Genomic DNA, 20,572 nt, shown 5'->3' with positions numbered 1-20,572 from the left:
AGCACTACCATTTACCAGAGGTGTGACCTTGGACAAGGTACTCCCCTCCTCTGTAAAATGAGGGAATTGCTGGTACTTACCTCAAAGCAGTGTTGGGAGAATTAAATGAGATCATACATGTAAGTTGTTGAAAATATTAAACATAGATAATGACTGGGGTGCATAGGAAACACTCATTACTTTAGAATATAATAATGGAGTATTCAATTTCAACTCTTTCACAGCAGCTCTGACAGGTTGCTCTCAGATCCTGAACTGAGTTCTGCAGAAAGCCCCCTGACTGACAAGAAGGCCCCCGGGAGTGAGCGTGCTGCGGAGCGGGCTGCCGCCGCCCAGCAGAACTCTGAAAGGGCCTGCCTGGCCCCCCGGCCCTCATATATCAACATGCAGGTAATGATTTTAAAAAAATGCAAAAGATATCCAAATGTAGGTTATTCTGGGTTAGGGGAGCAGTAGAACAGAAATGGGTTTTCCTTCTGTACTCTACTTAAAAGCAAATGGTAACTCATTTATTAGTTAGGAATTGTTTTGCTATAAACATCAGCAATGAAATGGTTAAGCTTAACAAAATTAAACTCAAGGGAGAAGAATTGCTTATAATATTAAAATGTTCTACGTCACCACCTCTTATTCAAATGGCATTATTCATCTGTTGCTTACACATTTTTATAGATAAATGTGAGAGCTGTTTTCTTTTTTTTAGTGTGGTTGATTGAAAGAACTTTTATTATTGTTAGAAACTTTTTTAATTTTTAGCATCACAACTTGCAATTAATAGTCATTTAACTTTTTTTTTTTTGAGGGATAGCTGCCTTGCTTTATTATTTTCTTTACTGAGATAACATTGGTTTATAACACTGTGTATGTTTTAGGGGCTGAGGGTCACATCTCCTCACATGTATGTTACCACACCAACCCCACCATCAAAGCACCCAGCATCCTTTACATTAAACAATTTCCATATCGGTCACAATATGAAAAATAAGGATTTGTGCTTTTAAAGATCCTGTGTTCATTTAATTTCACCTTAGAATAACTAGGTAGACTTCCCTACTTCATACTAAGAGATTTATCATTCCTATCCTCCTACCTCCAAAAATAAGGGAAAAACTTTTCACAAAATCCTATAATCAAAGACATTTTCACAGATATGTCAAAAAAAGTAATTCATGGAACTGTATTATACTTCAGTGATTCCTGCCTGTCTGTCTTTTAATCCTTTGCCTTTTAACATTTTCATGAGATTTTAAATATAGTTTTATAAGACATGACCTTTATAAAGTGTAAATGTTCAAAAAATTGTTATATTTTCTGTGATTGATTTGTTTGTCTGAAATAAAATTCTCTTGCCTAAGAAATAACTAATCCCGGGCCTCCCCTAGTGGCTCAGCGGTTGAGCGCTGGGCTGCGAGGCTGCCTGCAGCCTCTGCAGAGTCGGTTCATTTCCCGGCCGCCGGCTTGGGTCCCACAAAAAAAAAAAAGGAAAGAAAGAAAGAAATAACTAATCCCTTTCATGATCTCTTCATGTTTTTCATTCATCTGGTGGTTCTCATCTTCTTTTCCATCAAGATACATGTAAAGAGAAACATTTTTATGTTCCTTTCTTTGAAAGTGAGTAAGAATGTTCTTGGTGATAGAGTTTCACCTTAAGTAGATGTAATTTATGCCATTAGTGAAGAGCTGACTCTTACAATCAGTAAGAGATCAATAAGAGTCCCAGTGCATTGACAGGAAGAAAGATTGAAGATTCCCTGATTCCTTCAGCTAAGAATGATCTCTCTGTCTCCTGACTGTTCTTGGAGTGCTGTGTCTCCACCTTTCTTGTCACACTTATCTCGCTTCCTAATTTATTTTGTAGTTTGTTTTCCCTCTAACCCATCCCAGCTAAGATTCTGAGTGCTTTAAGGCTGTAGATTATTTTTGATTAATTATTGTATTCTTCCACAAGGTTCATCAACATAGTCTCTTTTACCAGAAGGCACTCAGTAAATATTTATTGAACAAGTGAATTTGGAATCTCTCTATACCTTGCCATTAGATATTAATCATTAAAAGTTGATGTTAACTCTTAATGCCATTTTAGAAAGAAGATTTGAACAATATCACAAAGCTATGTTATCTAAAAATCTGTCTCTGCTATGTTCTTAGAGTGAAGCACACATCCTGGTTTGTCTGAGACTGTCCCTGTTTACCTTTATTATCCTGGCCTAATTATTATTTGTAGCACATTTCACTCTCAGAACCATTCTGTTTCAGACGATAAATTATATGGGCTCCATATAATTTGATGATGTAGTTCTTTTGGGAAAATGGTTAAAGGAACTCTTAGCAATTGATGGTAGGCCTTTAAGATATTCTGAATTCAAGTCTTAGGTAGTCCTTAAACTGGGGCATTGAGACACTAGGTTAGCATATGAGGTGTAGCTATATCTGGAGTATTTTTTACAAAGTGACCTACCTTGGTCTTTATGTAAACCTGACTGTTACAGTCACTCATTCAATGTTAATTGAAAGGCTTAATGGTGCCATCTAGTCATGCAATAAAAGGTAACTAGGTTTAATTTTGTTATATTGCTTAATGTAGTTTAGATTAAAGCTAGACACTTGCCATTTATTTCACTTCCAAAGTAAAGACTATAATTAGGATAAGTAATATGACAAGTTGTCTTGATTTCATCCCATTCCTTCCCATCCATGTTTTATCTAAATGAAGAGGGGAATTTGAGAAACTAAGGAGGCCAGTACATAACCTGAAAGTGTTTGGATGATACATCATTTTGAAACTTAGCAAAACTATTATTAGGTTATTTATTTTATATTACACATACTGGGTCCTGGTGTGTTAAATATTCATAGTGAACTGGATATATATTTTATTTTTAAGGAAAATTTCTAACTCTTGTCATTGTCATGACATAGTAATTTATTATTCATAGTAATTTATTATTTATTCTAAATTACTATTATAAATTACTATTCATAGTAATTTATAATTTATTAGTCATAGTAATTTATTATTCTAATTAATTAGTTTTGAAACATGTTTAAATTTATCAGACAGTAACTCGATTCTGTCACATGGTGTGAAACTTAACATGTGTCCCAGTCGGATTCATGGACTGTAATCAAAACCTTTGTTCTCTAATCATGGAGTATTGACATGACATTTGAGTAAATTGATAATAAAGATATTTTCTCTGTTTTATTTTCAGGCCTTTGACTATGAACAAAAAAAACTATTAGCAACCAAAGGTATGTGAAATATTAATGATCTACACTTTACTTTTTTCAGTTTATTCATAAAAGGTCGAATTAAACCAGAAGGAAAAAGAAAAATATCAAAAGGCTTCACTTATAGGAGGAATATAGGAGAACCAAATAAAGGATCAGGGAAGAACAACAAGAACAACAACAATAATAAAACAACAAAATTAGCAGGCAACTATAAATCAGACATTCTGCAAGGGAGGGGGAGGTAGAGGAATCACAACAGGGGAGAGAAGAGCACAAAGGACTGTGGTGATGGTTCACAGGTGAATTGGTGGTGGGACTTTTACAGGAAATACACAATGTTGTAAAAGATATAAAATAAAATAAAAACATGTGATATAAACCCCCCAAAAAAGGTTGAATTGATAAGTTGCATATTCAAAAAAAAAATCCAGATATTTTGGTGCAATTTGCAAAAATTTTGTTGAGGTTGGGTTGTATTTTGTTGTTGAGTTGATTAATATTAGATCAATCAAAACATACTGTTGGATTTTTTAAATTTATTCCTTTTTATAAAATGTTCTCTGAAGACATTTTAAGACATTTTGTGTTAAATAGTACTTAGAGATCATTTCTTGACATATGTCAAAGAAACAACCTCATTATTTTATCTAATAAGTACATTTAAAAATACTAAGTATCTGTTTTATATTCTGTTTCCCAAAGCTATGCTAAAGAAACCAGTGGTGACGGAGGTCAGAACCCCCACAAATACCTGGAGTGGCCTGGGGTTTTCTAAATCCATGCCAGCTGAAACCATCAAGGAGCTGAGAAGGGCCAATCATGTGTCCTATAAGCCCACAATGACAACCACTTTTGAGGTTTGTAGTCATGCCCTACTCATTCTTGCTGCCTATTCCCCTTAACAAAGAGAACAACCATTGTTCCCCTCTTCATAAGGAAGAGTCACTCATGGTGATTTGGGTTTTAAGTTCTATTCATGTGAAATTTATATTGCTATTAAATGGACACCCTCATATATTATATATACACATATATATCTTCTCTCAAAGTTGTTGATCAGCTTAAGGGGATGAGAATTTGGATAAATGTATGTTTGTTACGGGGACAGTGTCATAAATTATAGAGCAAGGCTAAAGGTAAGCAAAGGGAAGATGTAATAGTTCACTTTATATATATAAAGTCCTTTTAATCAACTAGCAAAGCCACCATAAGGAGAAAAGGCAAATATTCAACAAAAACAAGTTTTCCGATATGAGGTAAAAATCCAGTGTGTTCAGATGTGCCAGGAACACGGCAGGAAGTATCACAAACAAGAGCTCCAAAATTTTATGTTTCCCAGATGTTGGCTGCACTCCTTAGTGAGACTGGGAAGCTGGCATCCTTGCCACGGGGAGAAGGGATCCAGCATTCCAGAGTCCTCAGCCAGGCCGCACGTGACTCACTGAGCAGGCCTTTTCAATCTGAGGGTATCAGATTTTGGCTCTAAGCCTTGGAGAGTTGGGGGGTTGGCTAGAGAGACAGAGTGAGTGCAAACGCACAATGCTGGGGAGATCAGGCAGAGCAAATGAGGATGAAAATGATTAATCCAAGTATCACAATGTTCAACTGTAGGCTGAAAAACAAATACTAGTTAAGGGTTTCATAATTGTTAGTCTAATAACTAGCATTTGTAGACTGACCTTGTTTTCTCCACCCATATTCTTTATAATAAATTAGACTGTTGATGAAAGGAAAAAGCAAACGTACTATTTTTTTTTCTCTTTGGGTAAGTGAAAAAGAAAATATGATTGAAATACTCAAAAGAATAGTTTCCTTTGAATCCCATTGTCAGACTTACAGTAGCAGCCTGGCAGGCTGTATTTAAAGATTGAAGTTCCCGTCAGCAGTTAGAATGTAGGAACCAGTATGAAAAATTTCAAAGTGCTAGGAAGTACACTCCTTTTGCTGCCATTAGAACTCGGAGAGAAAATAAACAATTCCTTTTGTTGGCAGAGACCTTCCAACCGCTGTGCTGACTCTGCAGCATTCACCTCTTGCCCCTGTGGTCATCCGTGTCGCTCTCCTTGCTTTTGGCAGAGGGGTGTGTTGGGTGGCTGGTTGTGTTTCTGTATTTCCAGAGATGAAATAGTACCCTTTACAAATGTTAATTCAGTTCTGCTATTGAAGCCCAACAGCAACCACACGATGGACAGTCTCATCATGTAGCGGTCAAGTGTAGGGCTGAGAGGGCTGACAGCCGCCGCTGGACTTGCGGTTTTGATGAGGAACTTCACTCCTCGAGTCTTAACACTTCCCCATGAAGAGGCAGCAGCCCAGAGCAGTTACGTTTGTTTATGGGAGGATGTGTCAGAAAAAGGAGTCAGACTCATTTTGGCAGAGTGTCCTTATACTGTGCTTCCTGGTGGTTTATGCTAGAGGGCATTTTGCAGAGGTGACAGGCACGTGATCTGGAAGCATGTTGGCATACCTGGACAGGTGTAATAATCACTTGGAGAGTTTGCTAAGTATGCTTATTCTTCCTTTGGGATGCCATTCATCAGACGGGTGTGGGGTAGAATCAGGAACGTTTTTTTTTAGCATAAACCTAATGTGATTCTGATACAGGCAACCTTGGAGATGTAACACTGAGGGAGCTAATGTGGAAAGCTATCACCCCTGACTCTTCTCCGGCATTTGCCCAGGATGAATAGACCACTTTCTGTGGGCAGAAATGTGCAAGACCCAGTGGCTGGAGTCCCTCTTGTGACTTTTCTTGCTTTGGCTACCTTGGACTCACCTCTTCCACCTTCCCGGCTGATGTCTAGCAGCCCTTCTCAGTGAAAGAGGACAGGGAGGAGGCCCAGCTAGAGCAGGGCATGGGTGTTCACCGTGTAACCTGCTTTTCTTCAGGTCCTCTGTAGACACATTGATATGATCAGTCTTTCTTTGGAAATAGTGTTCTGGATTTTCCTTGGTGTTTAGGACTTGAACTTTTCTTCTTGTATCCCACGTCCGTTGACAGGGAGGAAAGGGCCCTTACATGGCATGGCCTGATACTCTGCAGCAGTTCCTGCCTGCATGTTTATGCCCTTCCCTTTATTCTTCATAGTTCAGAAGGATTAAAAACTGGGCATTAGTAAGGATTGTTTCTTTGGGATAGGATGTGGGAACAGCATAGGGTGGAGAAGGAACTGGGGAAAAGTGGAGAGAACTTCAAATTTATATTAAGAAATTGAACACATCACTGCTTATAGCCTTAATATTTTTAAATTAGAGGGTGGCTAGAAACACTCTTTTTCCATATTCTTTTCCAAAGAAAAGTAAAACCAAATGGATGAGTAGAGTGCTGATGTAGGAGAAGAAGCATGTTTGGCCAATAGGTTCCGATGGGTGTGGACCCTCCTGCTGTGCCAGGGATCGAAGCACATGGCTTTCCTGCTCCTGGAAACTTGCTCAGGGCAAGAAGTTGATGCTTTGTGCTCTATATTCAGATCACCGAGAAGCTACTCTTGAGCAGTTGTTTCTAGTTTTAGGGCAGCTTTGAGAAATTAGCCTGTTTCAAAGAGATCCTTTAGATAAGGAGTAGGCAGCTTGAAACTTTTTTTCTCCAAGATTCAAAAATACGTTCCTTCTACTTACTGTTATAGGGTCAACCAAAGGTCAAACAAAAGGCTGCTTCTACCTACAATATCTCTATCATCAATAGACTTATAACAGGGTTTGGTTAGGGATTTTCCCTTTTTTGACACTGCCCCTTAAAAGCATATGTAATGGGCACATATTCTCTGGAGCAAATAAAATCTTGCATTAGGAACAAAGATGGTTTTTAATTTTCCTCAGAATAATGATCTTATTTTAAATTTTACAAATTAAAGAATGGAGGCAAGATGCTTCTTATGGTATTTGAATTAGTAGACAATGAACTAGTAGATATCACAAGATTTTGTTTTTACTCCGTGTTTCTAGAAATTAACATGTTTAGTGAGGTATATATGTGTATAGATATAGATAGGGACATAGGTACAGGTATAGATATAGGTGTACATAGATAGATGTAGAAACATGCAATGTATATATAAAAATTATAAAATATCTCATTATGCTAGCAATTCATAGTTTTGAATTACTAGCTGCATTGGATATATCTTGATTAAAGTACATAATTTAAAAGATGGTTTTAAATGAAAAAATCAGTTTTTAGTCTCAGGGGCCTTCATTTCCCTATGTCCTTTCCTAAAGTCAGCACAGGACCTGCCATAGACATAAGGAAAGTCATCTGTGAGAGCCAGTAATTCCACAACTATTAAGCACCTTCTGTATTCCAGGCATATTGTCTAGGCATTAGAGCTACAATGCAAGGGATCTTTGATGGTGGAGTTTTCTTTTTGATGGATAGAGACATGCAAAACAGATAATCAAGAAGGCCTTGGGTAAATAATTCCCTGATAAATATGAAACAGCTTTAGCAGCAGCTTTAGATTGGGTGGTCATAGCAGGCCTTAGGAGCAGGTGACATTCAGGCTGAGACCTGGGTGACAAGGAAGGACCAACATTGTGAAGATAAAGGGTATTTGGCCAAGAAACAACTAGCATGCATGCTTATCCTAAAGTTAGAACTAGTTGGTGACACTACGGAGAAGACAGGATTGTGGAGCCTTGAAGACAAAGTTGGAAAGATGTGCAGAGGCTCAATTATGAAGCACCTCAGTCCATGGCAAAATTCTGGACAAGCTTTAGAGGCAGGATTCCTGAGAATCAGCCTTCATGGGAAACCACAGTGGTTAGCAATCAAGGTAAACGGCAGGCCGGACTTGGATTTTTCCTTCTCCCATCCTGAGAAGCCCACCTTATTAAATATTTTCTTTTCTGGCTTTGATTTTTTACAGGGCTCATCAATGTCCCTGTCGAGGTCCAACAGTCGTGAGCACTTGGGAAGTGGAAGTGAATCTCATAACTGGAGAGACCGAAATGGAATAGGACCCACAAGTCATGGTGAATTTGCAGCTTCTATTGGCAGCCCCAAGCGTAAACAAAACAAATCAAGTGAGCTTTGACTTTTAGTCATATGTACAGATGTAATTAGCTTAGAAATTGATTACTGGGCTTAGTGTGATGTTCAAGTATAAACTCCTGGTTTCATGCACTTGAGTATTTGGTGTAACTCAACAGGCCACCTCCTCTGTGAAGCCTTTCCTGTTTTTCCTGGTGAAGCAGCCACATGTCTCTCTGCTTTCACTACTACTTATCATACTGATGTTTAATTACTTATTTAATATCTGCCTCTTCTGGTAGAATTTGAGTTCCACAAGCCAAGGATCTAGTTATTCATTCAGTAAACACTTATTAATACCCATAGACCAGGAATATGCTTTGAGGCTCTCCCTTCTTCGTTCTTTCCAAATGTCTCAGAGAGTCTGACACCTACTGAGGGTTCAGTAAATGTGTGCTGAATGAACTCATGAATGAATCATGCACACAGTCATCCAGGAGATGATAAGAAAAAGAGAGGGACTTAAGGGAGTTGAGCAGAATGTGGTCAGAGTAGCATATTGGACAATGGAAGTAAGTCTGACCCGAGGTGAGCTACCAAAGGCGAAGAGCAGGGTTTGATTTTTTTTTTCTATAGACAAAATGTAGCTGAATTGACATAGAGAAAGCAGTTTAAAGCAGAGCAATTCTAGCTGTGAACAAATATGGCAAAGACTCAGCATTAGTGCTGTGGATTTGTCTATAACAGCACCCATACTTCTGGGCCATATAAGTAGACAAGAATTGACATGCTACTGACAATATATGTCCTCGATGCCTTTTTTTTTTGCCAGCGGGGAGAGGGCAGTGTTTGACAAATTTGGAATCCTGAAACACATAACTTGGAGTATTCGAATACTACTTGAAGGAAGGTGATCCCTGTGAGCGTAGTAGATGCTCAGTAACAGCCAGTTGTTATTGTCAATCAAGTTGGTTGTGTGGCCAAGAGTCTCAGATTTGAAAGGGCCAATCTTGGTGTCTGCCAAGTCTAAATAAGAAAGCACTGTCACCTCTTTCATTCATTCCCCAGGGCCTGTCAGAAGTAGCCAGAGACTGTTAGCAGCTTGATTTTAACCACTGATGGGGAAATGGAGCTGAGAGGCAGAGTGGTGTCAGGTGCAGATAAAGGGGTAGAAAAGATCTCCATTTCTATAGCCCAGTATGAATGAGTGTTTGCTTCATTCTCTCCTTTTCCATCACTTAATACTGGAAAATTAACATTGACTGTACAACTTAGCTGCATGCAAGTTCAATATTAGGGTTAGGGGGCTCATTAATACAAAAGAATGATTAAAGAAGCATAGTTATTTGGCTTTTGTCAGATGTTTAAGAGCTTAGGCAGTTTCAGAGAGGATATGGAAACTATAAGTAAAGATAAAAAATAAAGATAAAAAAATTAAAGTTGTGTACCATAATAAGTATCACTAAGAATATTCTAAAACATGTTTTTTTTCAAATTGTAGTAATGTATATGCTTAACCCAACATACGTAAAGTAACTCATTTTCAACATGAAATTTTTATGACTTATATTTTTTGTACTGAGTCTTCAAAATCTGGTATGTATTTTACACTTATAGGCCATTTTAATTCCACTAGCCACATTTTATGTGCTAAAGAGACAAGTAGCCAATGGCTACTGGATTGAACAGCACACTTTTAGATGGTTTTCTTAACACCCTTGTCAAGGTTACCAGTGTCTGTTCTCCCTGTTTATACCGTTTGTTCTAGTGAAGTGCTCAGTACCTCCCTCCTCTTTTATTCTCAAAGTAAATTTATCATTTGGGCCATAAGTTATATGGCCAGCCTGTCAGTCCAGGAATCACATGTTGTCTAGTCCAGGGATCACAAGTCACATGTTCTCATACTCTGTGTGTGACACCTTTGGCCTGGTACCTCACCAATCACTCTTCTTGAATATTTTTTGATAACTTTGTGACCTTAATTTCAAATACTGGATTGTTCCAGCACTCAGGGTATTATGGGCTTGGTGTGGGTCCTTTTCTCTACATATTCTTCATATACGAGTCAAAACATGTTTTTTTTTTTAAGATTTATGCATACAAGAACTGGGGTGTAAGCCAGATGTACAGGGGTGGTGAGAGGATTCATCAGAGAGAGAGTGGGGAGCAGAACAGGCAGATCTACTGAAATACACTGCTGAGGGGAGCAGCAGGTGAGGCAGGAGAGGTCTGCTGTGCTATGTGGGTTGCTCCTTGGCTGGTCTGGGATTGAACTTGTGCTGCAGTGGCTGGTGATAGCTTGATAGCGCGGTCTTTAACCCCTGCTCCACCAGGGAGGCCCCAAAACATTTGTTTTTAAGAGAAAATCCTTATCAAGAAATTCTTTCCACTTGAGATATATAAAAGACTTATTGTGAGATGAAATTAACCCGAGAAAATGATTAGTGGTGCTGAAAACAATGCAGAATAAGATTCATAAGATTCTTAAGTTTAGGTGAGTGCATTGGTCCCAGAAGGGACTGGATGGATCTGGTTGGCTTGTGATTTGTCTGCCTCCCTCATTGCTCTGAAAATCCCTTGTGAAGCTGCATCTTTGGTATAGGAAGGCAGGATTCCCAAAAAGACAAGAGCCATATTTTGGCTGCATGGCTGTGCTAGGCTCTCCAAAGCCTCTGTCGAAGCATATTTGAATATTTGGTCAAGTACTTGGCATGGCTCACTGGTTCCTCACCCAGCTGTGCATGACTTTGGGGCTGAGAACCACAGACAATGTGGAGAAACTTGAACACCAAATCAGACACAGAGCCAAAGCAAAGTTTGGCAGTGCTGTCTCAGAATTTTTCTCAAGAGACACATTTATTTCTATCTTAGCTGAAATCCAGGAACTCCAATATCATTATTATTACTTCATATGTTGCTCTTAATTTTTGAACACTCCATTTTGTGAACGTGCTGCCAATTCATATTTTTGTAGGGAATTAGATTTATATGTTGAAATATCATAGAATTCCTTTGACTGCAGGAAAGCACAAGTGTGGATGCAGAGAACCATCTTACCATCCAAAAGGAGTCTGGACTTACAGTAACTTTCCATACCTTTATTGTCTCAGGAATTCGCCTTCCAATTCCCCCATTTAATTCACATCAAATCAATTATAAAGAGCAAATGTTTCTGAATGCTCATGGAGAATATGATTAATGATTATTAACTGCAGAGGCATGATTGCTGAATTGCTGCCTCCCAAGAGTAACCTTTTAAATGGCAAGAGCTTCCCAGAAAGCAATAACCAGCATTTCCTTAATGAAAAGCCAATGTTTCAGTAAAGGATTGCTGTATTTCTGCAGCTACTGCTCTATTCAGCCTAACAATGAAATCTGAAATATTTGAGTGATTAAAACTTTTAATTAAACCATGTTCTCTCTGGGCATTTATACTTCAAGCCTGTCTCTCCTTTGCCTTTCAGCGGAACACTATCTCAGCAGTAGCAATTACATGGACTGCATTTCCTCGCTGACAGGGAGCAACGGCTGTAACCTGAATAGCTCTTTCAAAGGCTCTGACCTCCCTGAGCTCTTCAGCAAACTGGGCCTGGGCAAATATACAGATGTCTTCCAGCAACAAGAGGTCAGTCATAATTTGTGTATTTTCCTAGGCATCTTTGGTGTGGTTGTGTCTCTGACAACTTCTAGGAGGAAATCACTCATTGACCTATGGCTGTGCTTTCACTGAGCATTTATTCAAGTCTCATAGCTTATTTTTCTGCTAAGAAAAATGTCATCTTATTTCTTAGTGTAACTCATGAACACGGGATAGCAGAACTAGAAAAAACAAGTTTTCACAAAAGATAAAAACCCTTCATCAGTTTTAGCTAAAACATCTAATTAGTGTATTGATTCCTTGGAACTTTGGATTCACAACTCCCCAAGATCAGCAACAAGACTGATTTTAATAATATTTCACTCTTTAATCTGTTACCTTTATTTGTGACACTTAAATATCATATAAAAGAACAAACTATGGTTCTTTTTGACCTCCATGATAGTCATGTTGCTGAAGTCTTTGCTCACAGAATACAACACTTATTTTACATGCTAACTTATTCACTATCTAGGTTGTGCCTGAACTGAGTCAGGCACATCCCTTATGAACTATCCTACCATGGATTTTAGTCAAACTATTCAGTTAAAGCCATTATGCACTGACACAAAGAGGAGAGCCCCTGAGCATGATTCTCTTCCAAGTGCTGTCACATTACCAGGTATAGCTAAGCCAAAGCCACAAAGTGAGACAACACTTAATGACAGAGAGGTGGTCTGAGATCACCGGAGTATAACTACACAACCCCAGATGGGCTAGCCTGTGACCACCTAGGCTTGCCTGGAAAGAGAACCACCATGAATGTGGTCATTAACCAAACCACCTTGGGCATTTTTGTCTTTCTATATGTTTTATCTAGTTTCTTAATCAGCTGCTCTCATCTAGCCAGCAACTTGGACACGGTCCAAGTTCAATGCTAGTTATCTTTATCTCATCTTAGAGAACACCTACTAAGGCAGGAATCCCCAAGTATATGTCAATTAAATTCAGGATATTTGTGCGACAAGATGATTTTTGAAAAATTTTATTGAACATTGATTTATAACATAGGTTTCAGTTGTACAGCATTGTAGTTTGACATGTGTATATACTATATTATGATCTCTACAAAAGTCTAGTGCCCATCCATCCACCTTTTCTGGGAACTAATTTTATACTCATAGGTTAAAAAAAGCAAACTCTTAAAGTTTCAGGTATACAGTTTTACATTTTGCTATCTGTATATACTACACTATGATCAACAGTGACCTGCCTCAAATTAAGCTCTTTATTAGGTACTTTGTATCACAAGTTTAATTGCTCAACTTGTTTTTTATACACAGAAAGATTTGTTGTGTATATTGGTATTGGGGGTATTGATTTTTTGGACCCAACATTTCCTAAGCTGAATAATGCTTTCATCATCGTTGTATTGAAGAATTTATTTAATCTGCTGGCTAGATGAGAGCAGCTGATTAAGAAGCTAGACAAAGAAAGTTTCAAAGTAAGAGATTATAGGTTATCCAATGATAGTGTTTTCTAAAAATCTATAATATCTTATTTGAAGAAGCTTAGAATTAAATTCATTATAGTTATCCACTTCAAAAAGGGAGAAGACATGATAACATAAAACCATATAAGCTTTACCTAATGCTAACTGGAACAGGGATCAGCAAACTGACCTGCTGTCTGATTTTATAAATCAAGTTTCACTGGAACAGAGCCACACATTAGTTTTCATATTGTCTGTGGTTAGTTTCAACTTGAGTCAGTTGAGTAGTTGCAACGGATAATATGACTTGAAAACCTTAAAATATTTAATCTGCCCATTTAAGAAAAGTTTGGGAATTTTTTAAATAGAATTTCTAAAAGCATACCTCTAGATCTATAACAAATGATAAGTATGATAAAAAAAGGTTGAGTAACCTGGACATACTTAAAAATCTAGAACATTTCCAGTTGTATTCTATATAATGACAAGTATATATACTATACAATAAGTATATTTCACTGTTTTCAGGTGTGTTGAAAACTGGTAGAGCTTCCATTATTCAGGCTATTTTCTAATATTCTGGTGTAACTTGAGGAATTCCCTACTAAGGAACCTTGTGAGATTTAAATAATATATAAGCAGGTTAAAGGTGTATATAGCAACATTCACAGTTAGTATGTATGTATACAGAATTACTAGCCATAGTGGTGATCTTAACTCTTGGTGATCCTATTGCTTTCTTTATATCTACAATTATTTTAATGCCCTACTCACCTTAAGTACTCAAAACTAATAATGGCAAAGTCAGATTCTGAACATGAGTCTACTGGCTTCAGAGCCCCATTTGCTTTACGTTCCTCCACCTTATATTCAAAGGAAGGGTGGATCCTGAGGCTGCTTCCCTCCACTTCGTTACTGATACCAAAGAGTGCAATTATAGTTGGGAATAGTTCTCATGTGCCACTTGCAGAGAGAGCATGGCTGAACTAACTGCGTATGATCTGGGAATTCTTTAATCATTCTTATGTACTGCACATTGTGAGATGGAAGTATTGGTATTCATTTTCTTTTAATAGAGATACACACATAACCTATTCAGAATCCAAAGCTATATACTCTCCTGGAGAGAGATTGCTTGAACAGTTCACACAAACTGTCCAATCCATGTTTCCCTTTTTGCCCCTGGCTACCAGGACACTCAGGCTTATCTCAACTGTAGTAAGTTATTGGCTTAGAATCATTGCTTTCAGTTTGCCATCTTAATTCTTTTCCTCTTGTTTTCGTTTTGTGACAGCACCTTTCTTTTTGCAAGCAGGCAGGGCATATTTAATAAATAGGTGTGAAAATAAGTACCTAGTTTGTTGGTTTTACATTACTTTTTCACCCACAGATTGATCTTCAGACATTCCTCACTCTCACAGACCAGGATCTGAAGGAGCTAGGAATTACGACTTTTGGTGCCAGGAGGAAAATGCTGCTTGCAATCTCAGGTGAATATAAATGCTCATACTTATATTTTAAAATCTGAATAACCTCTGTTAGTGTTCTCAGCCAGTGGAACTTGTTCTACCATCAACCCCTCGCTTACTAATCCGGTGGCTTGGGGATTGAGAATATTCTGGTAACTGACAAATGCTGAGACTGCACCTACTCTATCAGGACAATGTTGTGCCTTAAAACAGATCTCTACAGAAAGATCTAACCAAAATTGCCCCTCGCAGAATATGAGAAAAGGAGAGCAACTGAAATCTCCTCTTGGTTATGTGTTAAAGCAATAATTTTGGGGTTAATGAATAATTATTTTGGGTTGGCTGTCATGTTGCAAATGTATGTGTCCTTGTACACCAATTGAGATCTTTGCACCAGAGAGAAAAAGGATGCTCCTCGGTATAGTTGGAGCCTGGAAGTATTATTTATCATAATGTTTTTTAATTTTTCTAAAATTTTAATAGAATTTGAGTCACAGAAGGGTGTAGTATCCTGAGGTAGTTAGAGAATAAAGGAAAATAATATTTTCTTTTTCCCAGATTGCATCTGTTGCATATCCTGTGTATTAGAAAATGCTCTTATACATATTTACCTTCAGTTTGAAAGGAATTAAGCCAGATAATGTATCAGGAGTTGGCAAATTCATAACAGTTCACCTCAAAAAGGTGGTTAGAGAAATATGAAGAAATTTGGAGGGAAAAAATGAGGTTACTTTTTAAAGCCTATCTGAATGTTAAGTTTATATGTACGCCAGTCTCTCAATAAGAGAGACAGCCAGGGCAGAAGCCAAACATCAGGTGTGGTAAGAAAATGACTTTGCTTTTCCAAAACATTGAATTTGCAGGCTATGTTTTTATGAGGCCAGCAGTGGCATCCAACTGGTAAAAGTCATTTCCAAACAGTACTCACTAATCAGATCAGCAAATAAGATTAAAAACCTCAGTAGTTTTCCATTTTGTTTTAGCAGATTGCATCTCCCACCACCTCTCCACAGGCAATCTTATATATAGACCTAATATCTGAAGCAGATTAGCTTTAAAATAGGGTGGAAATTCAGCCTTGAGCAGTCTGCTAGGATTTTCTGTGCCTTTTCTATGGTAGAGTTCTGCTCACATCAGGCTGAGAAGTTTTCCCTCTATGTGTGTACCCACGCGGCTGCATTAATGGAGCTCCACAGGGCACATGTTTTTTCTTGTTTGCTCATAAGCTCGGCTTGGTATAGTGGAAAGAACATGGTATTCAAATAAAGAAATCTGGGCTTTACCTCCGGCAAGTTATGAGTCCTTGGGTGAGTTTCCAAACCTTTTGGTTTTGGTTTCTTAACCAAGAAGGTGAATTGGAACAGATGATCTTGTAAGGTCACTTTCCATTTGTAAGATTTATTCTTCCATGTGGTATCTATCTCATCAGGCGTGACGAAAATAGACAACCCGCAATTTTAACAATACATACAATGAGTAGGACATGCCCTTTTACTTCCTTATCTATGGCAATAGAGCAGGTTTTTCAACCTAAATAAATTTTATATTGTTTTGCTAATTGGAAATTGATATACTAGAAATTTGATTAATATAATCATGCCTATACTGTTAACTATGCAGCATTTTTTTCTACCAGAGCAGAGTGTGTATTCTGGAAAACTATAATCTTTCACTGGAAATTCCTGGATGTCAGTGACAGTATAGAAATTTAACGTCTTCCTTTGTGTACCCACCCAATTCTAAAGTCTAGAAAGCCTGTAGCAGCAATCAGATAGTTCTAAATACTTTTATAGGTTCCAGATGGATCATTAGTACCTTTATTTGGAATATATTGTGGTGTACTTTAGGGAGATGGGGGTTTGAATCCTTTTTTTAAAAAAAAAAGTTTCTGCAATCATCTTTAGTGTGGTTCTTTGAGGTTACATCCTGCTCTATAGACTGCCTCTCAGTGGGGTTCACAGGTCCTCTTGCTTTTAAAGGGAATTAGAGACTGGAATAAGATGCCTTCTGAATGCTCTACACAGTGTGAAGTATTTGATTATTTTAAGGATGATTTTGCCTTACTTTGTTGAGTGCATTTGTTTGAACTCAGTGAATAATTTTCTCTGCAAGTAATGAGTTTTTATTGCGAAACCCTTCATCAAAAAGCTTCTTTTTCCAGTTCAACTCACCTGATAACAAAGACATGCATTTATAATCTATAATCTTAGAACAACCCATTTGAGATAGATGCAAAATAGCTGTTCATATTTTTCTTGTGAATATATAGTTTGGTTAGATACAGTTTGTTCAAAATTTTGTAGATTTTTAACCTGTAATCGAGTTGTTCTTTCAGTATGAAGTTTTATTTTTAATCTTGGGCCAGAAGACATTTTAATGTTATAGGTGAGCTTTGTCTCTGGTAGAGAAGGATCAGAGAAATTTTTTTCCCAAATCCATGTGTTTTTGAAAATTTAAAATTTTTTTTCAGGGTATATTAGTTAGTGCTTAAATTTACAGGGACAAAAGGAAGTTTAGTATCCTGTTGACAGACTTACCCCACACGGCCTCAGGTAGATCTAACATTTCCCGACCTATTCTTTTAGTTTGTGACTCTGTTCAGATCCGCAACAAGATCCTGAGAGCTGCCAGGATTGTGTGACCTTGGAATTTCAAAGAAAAAGGTTGGTATTTTCCCAAACTATTCCTTAGGCTTACTGAGAAAAAAAAAATCAGAAGAGGGAGTTTGCTTAATGGAAAAAAACAACAAATAACTAAATTGTCTTTGATAGGGGTTGATCCTTCATAATCTCTCTAGATTTATCTCTGTGCCTGGCATTTGGAAATACACACTCAGAAATTGTGTCTTTAGGGATGGCTGAAATCCCTCAATCTAGTTGATGTGATTTTTCAGAATTAAGTTTTCAGAGCCTACTAATTTTTTTTGTCTTCCGTGGCCCAGTTGTTTTCATGTGTGCAGCTGTACATGTTATGTATACTAGGGGGAATGGTGTTTGATCTCATTCACTCCTTTTCCTTCTCTATAGTATGGGATTGTCCTAATTTGTGAGTTATTTCCCTTAGAGAAAGCGAAGGCCAAAGAAAGTGTTCTAACTTAAAGGAATTCATTTATTCTTAAAGTTTGCCCTTAAACACAATATGCATGTGTTGCGCCTTTAATAGGAATGTCATTGGTATTGTTTCTACAGGAACTTTAAACAAAATATGCCTGCATGTCTTGCTTGCAAAGGTATCTTCCTTGAACTTTTTTCAGCTGTGTTTTTCTATTTAAAAAATAAATTGGCTATATTGAAGTTCAAAGTAAAGCTCTGTTACCTGGCACCCCCGAAACTACCAGTTTCTCAAATTTGTTGCCTGATACCTCAGTTCATCCTCTCAATGTACCTGATGGAGCACTGGCGCCCAGAGTCAAACTTTTGCATCAGGCAGGTTGAATTTCAGGTCTGTCACTTAACAGCCTTGTGGAGAAGTTTATTTTGCCTGTTTTTAAAGTGCAGTTTTCTTATCTATAAAATGGGGAATGATAAAATAATAGCATCTATCCCTAAAGAAGACTTCAGTAGGACAAAGCAAATGTAAAGTGCTTGTTATGTATATATAAATGGCTCTAATAAATCACTTATTTTCTCCTTCCCTGAGACCTAAATGTGAACAAAGGAGTGTTGTCTCTACTCTTGTGTTACCAATTTAGAGCAGGCATTTAAATTTTGGACATCGGGGGGTGAAATGTTAAGGCTGTTTGTCCATATTTTGAAACTCAGGAGACTGGAGCACATCTGGCCACATGTCCGTTGAGCCTACCTGTGACCTGTGTGTGTTCTCTGCCTCAGCATTTCCGTAGCAGGCCAGAGCTTGCAGTGTAAACTCATTTCAAAAGAGTAGTTTGTGTAGATAGTTGAAAGAGTTGAATAGTATGCAGATGTAAGGTGCTAAATCATTGCAGCAACACCCCATCACCAAAAAGACAGTTTGAAAATATTTGCTTTACAAACCAGAAATCCTGATTTTTAGAAATTGCCAATTCTGTTCATTATGAGTTGATTCGAAATGTGTGTGTGAAGGCGGGGGACAGGGGTGGGTGTTGTTGCATGTAGGCTGCTTCAATTAATTTGTTACCTTTCTGTTTAATACTTTTTAATAAGAGACAAAGTAAATGGTATTTTATCTGATTTAAAAATATTTTTTTTTCTTTGAAAATCTGGACTCAAGGATTGCTTCCATTTGTACTTATTTTCTGAACTGTTGCTATTTTCACAAAGTTGATTTTTTATTCAAAGGTACCTCCAACTGATAAGCTTCTTATGACCGCTTCAGACTCCAGGGATACAGATGCCATGAGTGGCAGCAGCCACAGGACTGTGCCTTAGCACCACACTATGCCCCTGCAGTGCGCGCGGGTTTAGATGTGGTGTCTTCATGTCTGACTTCGTAATTAGGGGTAGTATCGTCTACTGTGTTTGTCCTGAATGAGTCTAATAGCTGTAATTTGTGTGTGTCATTGGTAATATATTCTCTCAGATGCCGTTCACCAGCCTTGATGATCCCTCTTGCCTCTGAAATGACATTTGGGAGAGGTCAAACCTGTGTCCTTTGTAGATTTGGATGTTAGAGGAGTCTGAGAATATACACTATCTGGAGGCTATGTTAAACTGCAATAAAACTTTTTTTTTGTCCTTGGTTCCTCAGCTGTCAACAGGTTACATTTAATACCACACTTTCTAGTATTTCACAAATGTCCTGACTCTTTCAACTAAAGGTTTTTTTCTGTTGCTACCAGATTTAATTCACCCTATCCCCAGGCTTCCTTGTTTTCTGAGCTCTACTGCCATGTCCTGTAGATTATAGAACTTCTCCATTAAGTAACAGTCATCTCTTTCTCTCTCTAGAACTAAATAAAAACCGAAGAAAGCTTTTTGAATCACCAAATGCACGCACCTCTTTCCTGGAAGGTGGAGCGAGCGGGAGGCTGCCGCGTCAGTATCACTCAGACATCGCTAGTGTCAGTGGCCGCTGGTAGCAGGACCTCCAGGCCCACCGACTGTCAAGTTGGACACAGAAGTTCTGTGACAGCCTTTTCTGTGCACCGCCCTCAGCATGCTGGGTATCTGCTATCAGGACCAAAGCATCTTATTCACACCTGAACTTTGTGCCAAAAAGGAAGAAAAGAGAGGTGTTTTATGTCATCATACAGCACGCCACATGTGGATTACTTTTTTAAAATGGCAAGTGGACAGAATTTTCAATATGAAGATAGGGCTTTATTTCCTGTTTTTATTTACCTATATAACATATGCACTGATTTTTTACTTAAAATGAAGGATGAATTGACTTCTGGGATGCTAGAAAACATAGAAGTTATTTTGTTTGCTTGTTTTGGTATTTGGGGATTTTAAAAGAATAATCAAAGTGGAACTTTCTGGTACTGCTTTAAGGTAATTATTGAGGTCTTTCAGCACTTTACACTTTCTAATTTCTTGTCCTGTGGAAATTCTTTCATTTTCATGTCACCTGATATATTGGTAAAAATCAGATTTAGTCACTTTTTTTTCTGACTGTGTTAAATTTTTATTTCAAATGGTACTGGACTATTTTTGTGCAGAATATTCTGTGACTTCGGGAAATGTAAATGATTCCACTTGTTCTACATCAGTTCTGTTCATTTGTCAGCATCCTAGAAACATTTAGCAATGACCCTCGTTCGCTGTAACAGGTACCAAAAAAGACCAAATGGACTTTGCAATATTAACCCTTTGCAGTCATCATATTTAGCTGCTGCCTGTATTGCTAAAATGATTTTAATGGTGGTCTGAAGTTTGCAAAGGGCTATTTTT

At 37.8% G+C, this 20,572-nt stretch overlaps 1 protein-coding gene across 1 annotated transcript in view; it reads left to right on the top strand.

Moving 5' to 3' along the window:
* The window catches only part of BICC1 (BicC family RNA binding protein 1), a gene marked incomplete at its 5' end in the record, with an annotated part of 282,881 nt that extends 262,975 nt beyond the window's left edge, over nt 1-19,906 (top strand). The window contains 7 exons of the mRNA XM_084246139.1: nt 225-390; nt 3,213-3,252; nt 3,937-4,091; nt 8,100-8,256; nt 11,668-11,828; nt 14,663-14,762; nt 19,628-19,906. Coding sequence (XP_084102265.1) covers nt 225-390; nt 3,213-3,252; nt 3,937-4,091; nt 8,100-8,256; nt 11,668-11,828; nt 14,663-14,762; nt 19,628-19,758 — 910 coding nt within the window. The 3' untranslated portion in view covers nt 19,759-19,906. The remainder of the gene's footprint in view (nt 1-224; nt 391-3,212; nt 3,253-3,936; nt 4,092-8,099; nt 8,257-11,667; nt 11,829-14,662; nt 14,763-19,627) is intronic.
* Between the last annotated feature and the right edge of the window lie 666 nt (nt 19,907-20,572).

The sequence above is a fragment of the Talpa europaea genome (genome assembly GCF_964194135.1).
Source record: "Talpa europaea genome assembly, chromosome: 10".
NCBI lineage: Eukaryota > Metazoa > Chordata > Mammalia > Eulipotyphla > Talpidae > Talpa > Talpa europaea.
The sequence above is the reverse complement of the archived record's forward strand: the minus strand, read 5'-3'. Positions and strand labels throughout refer to the sequence as shown.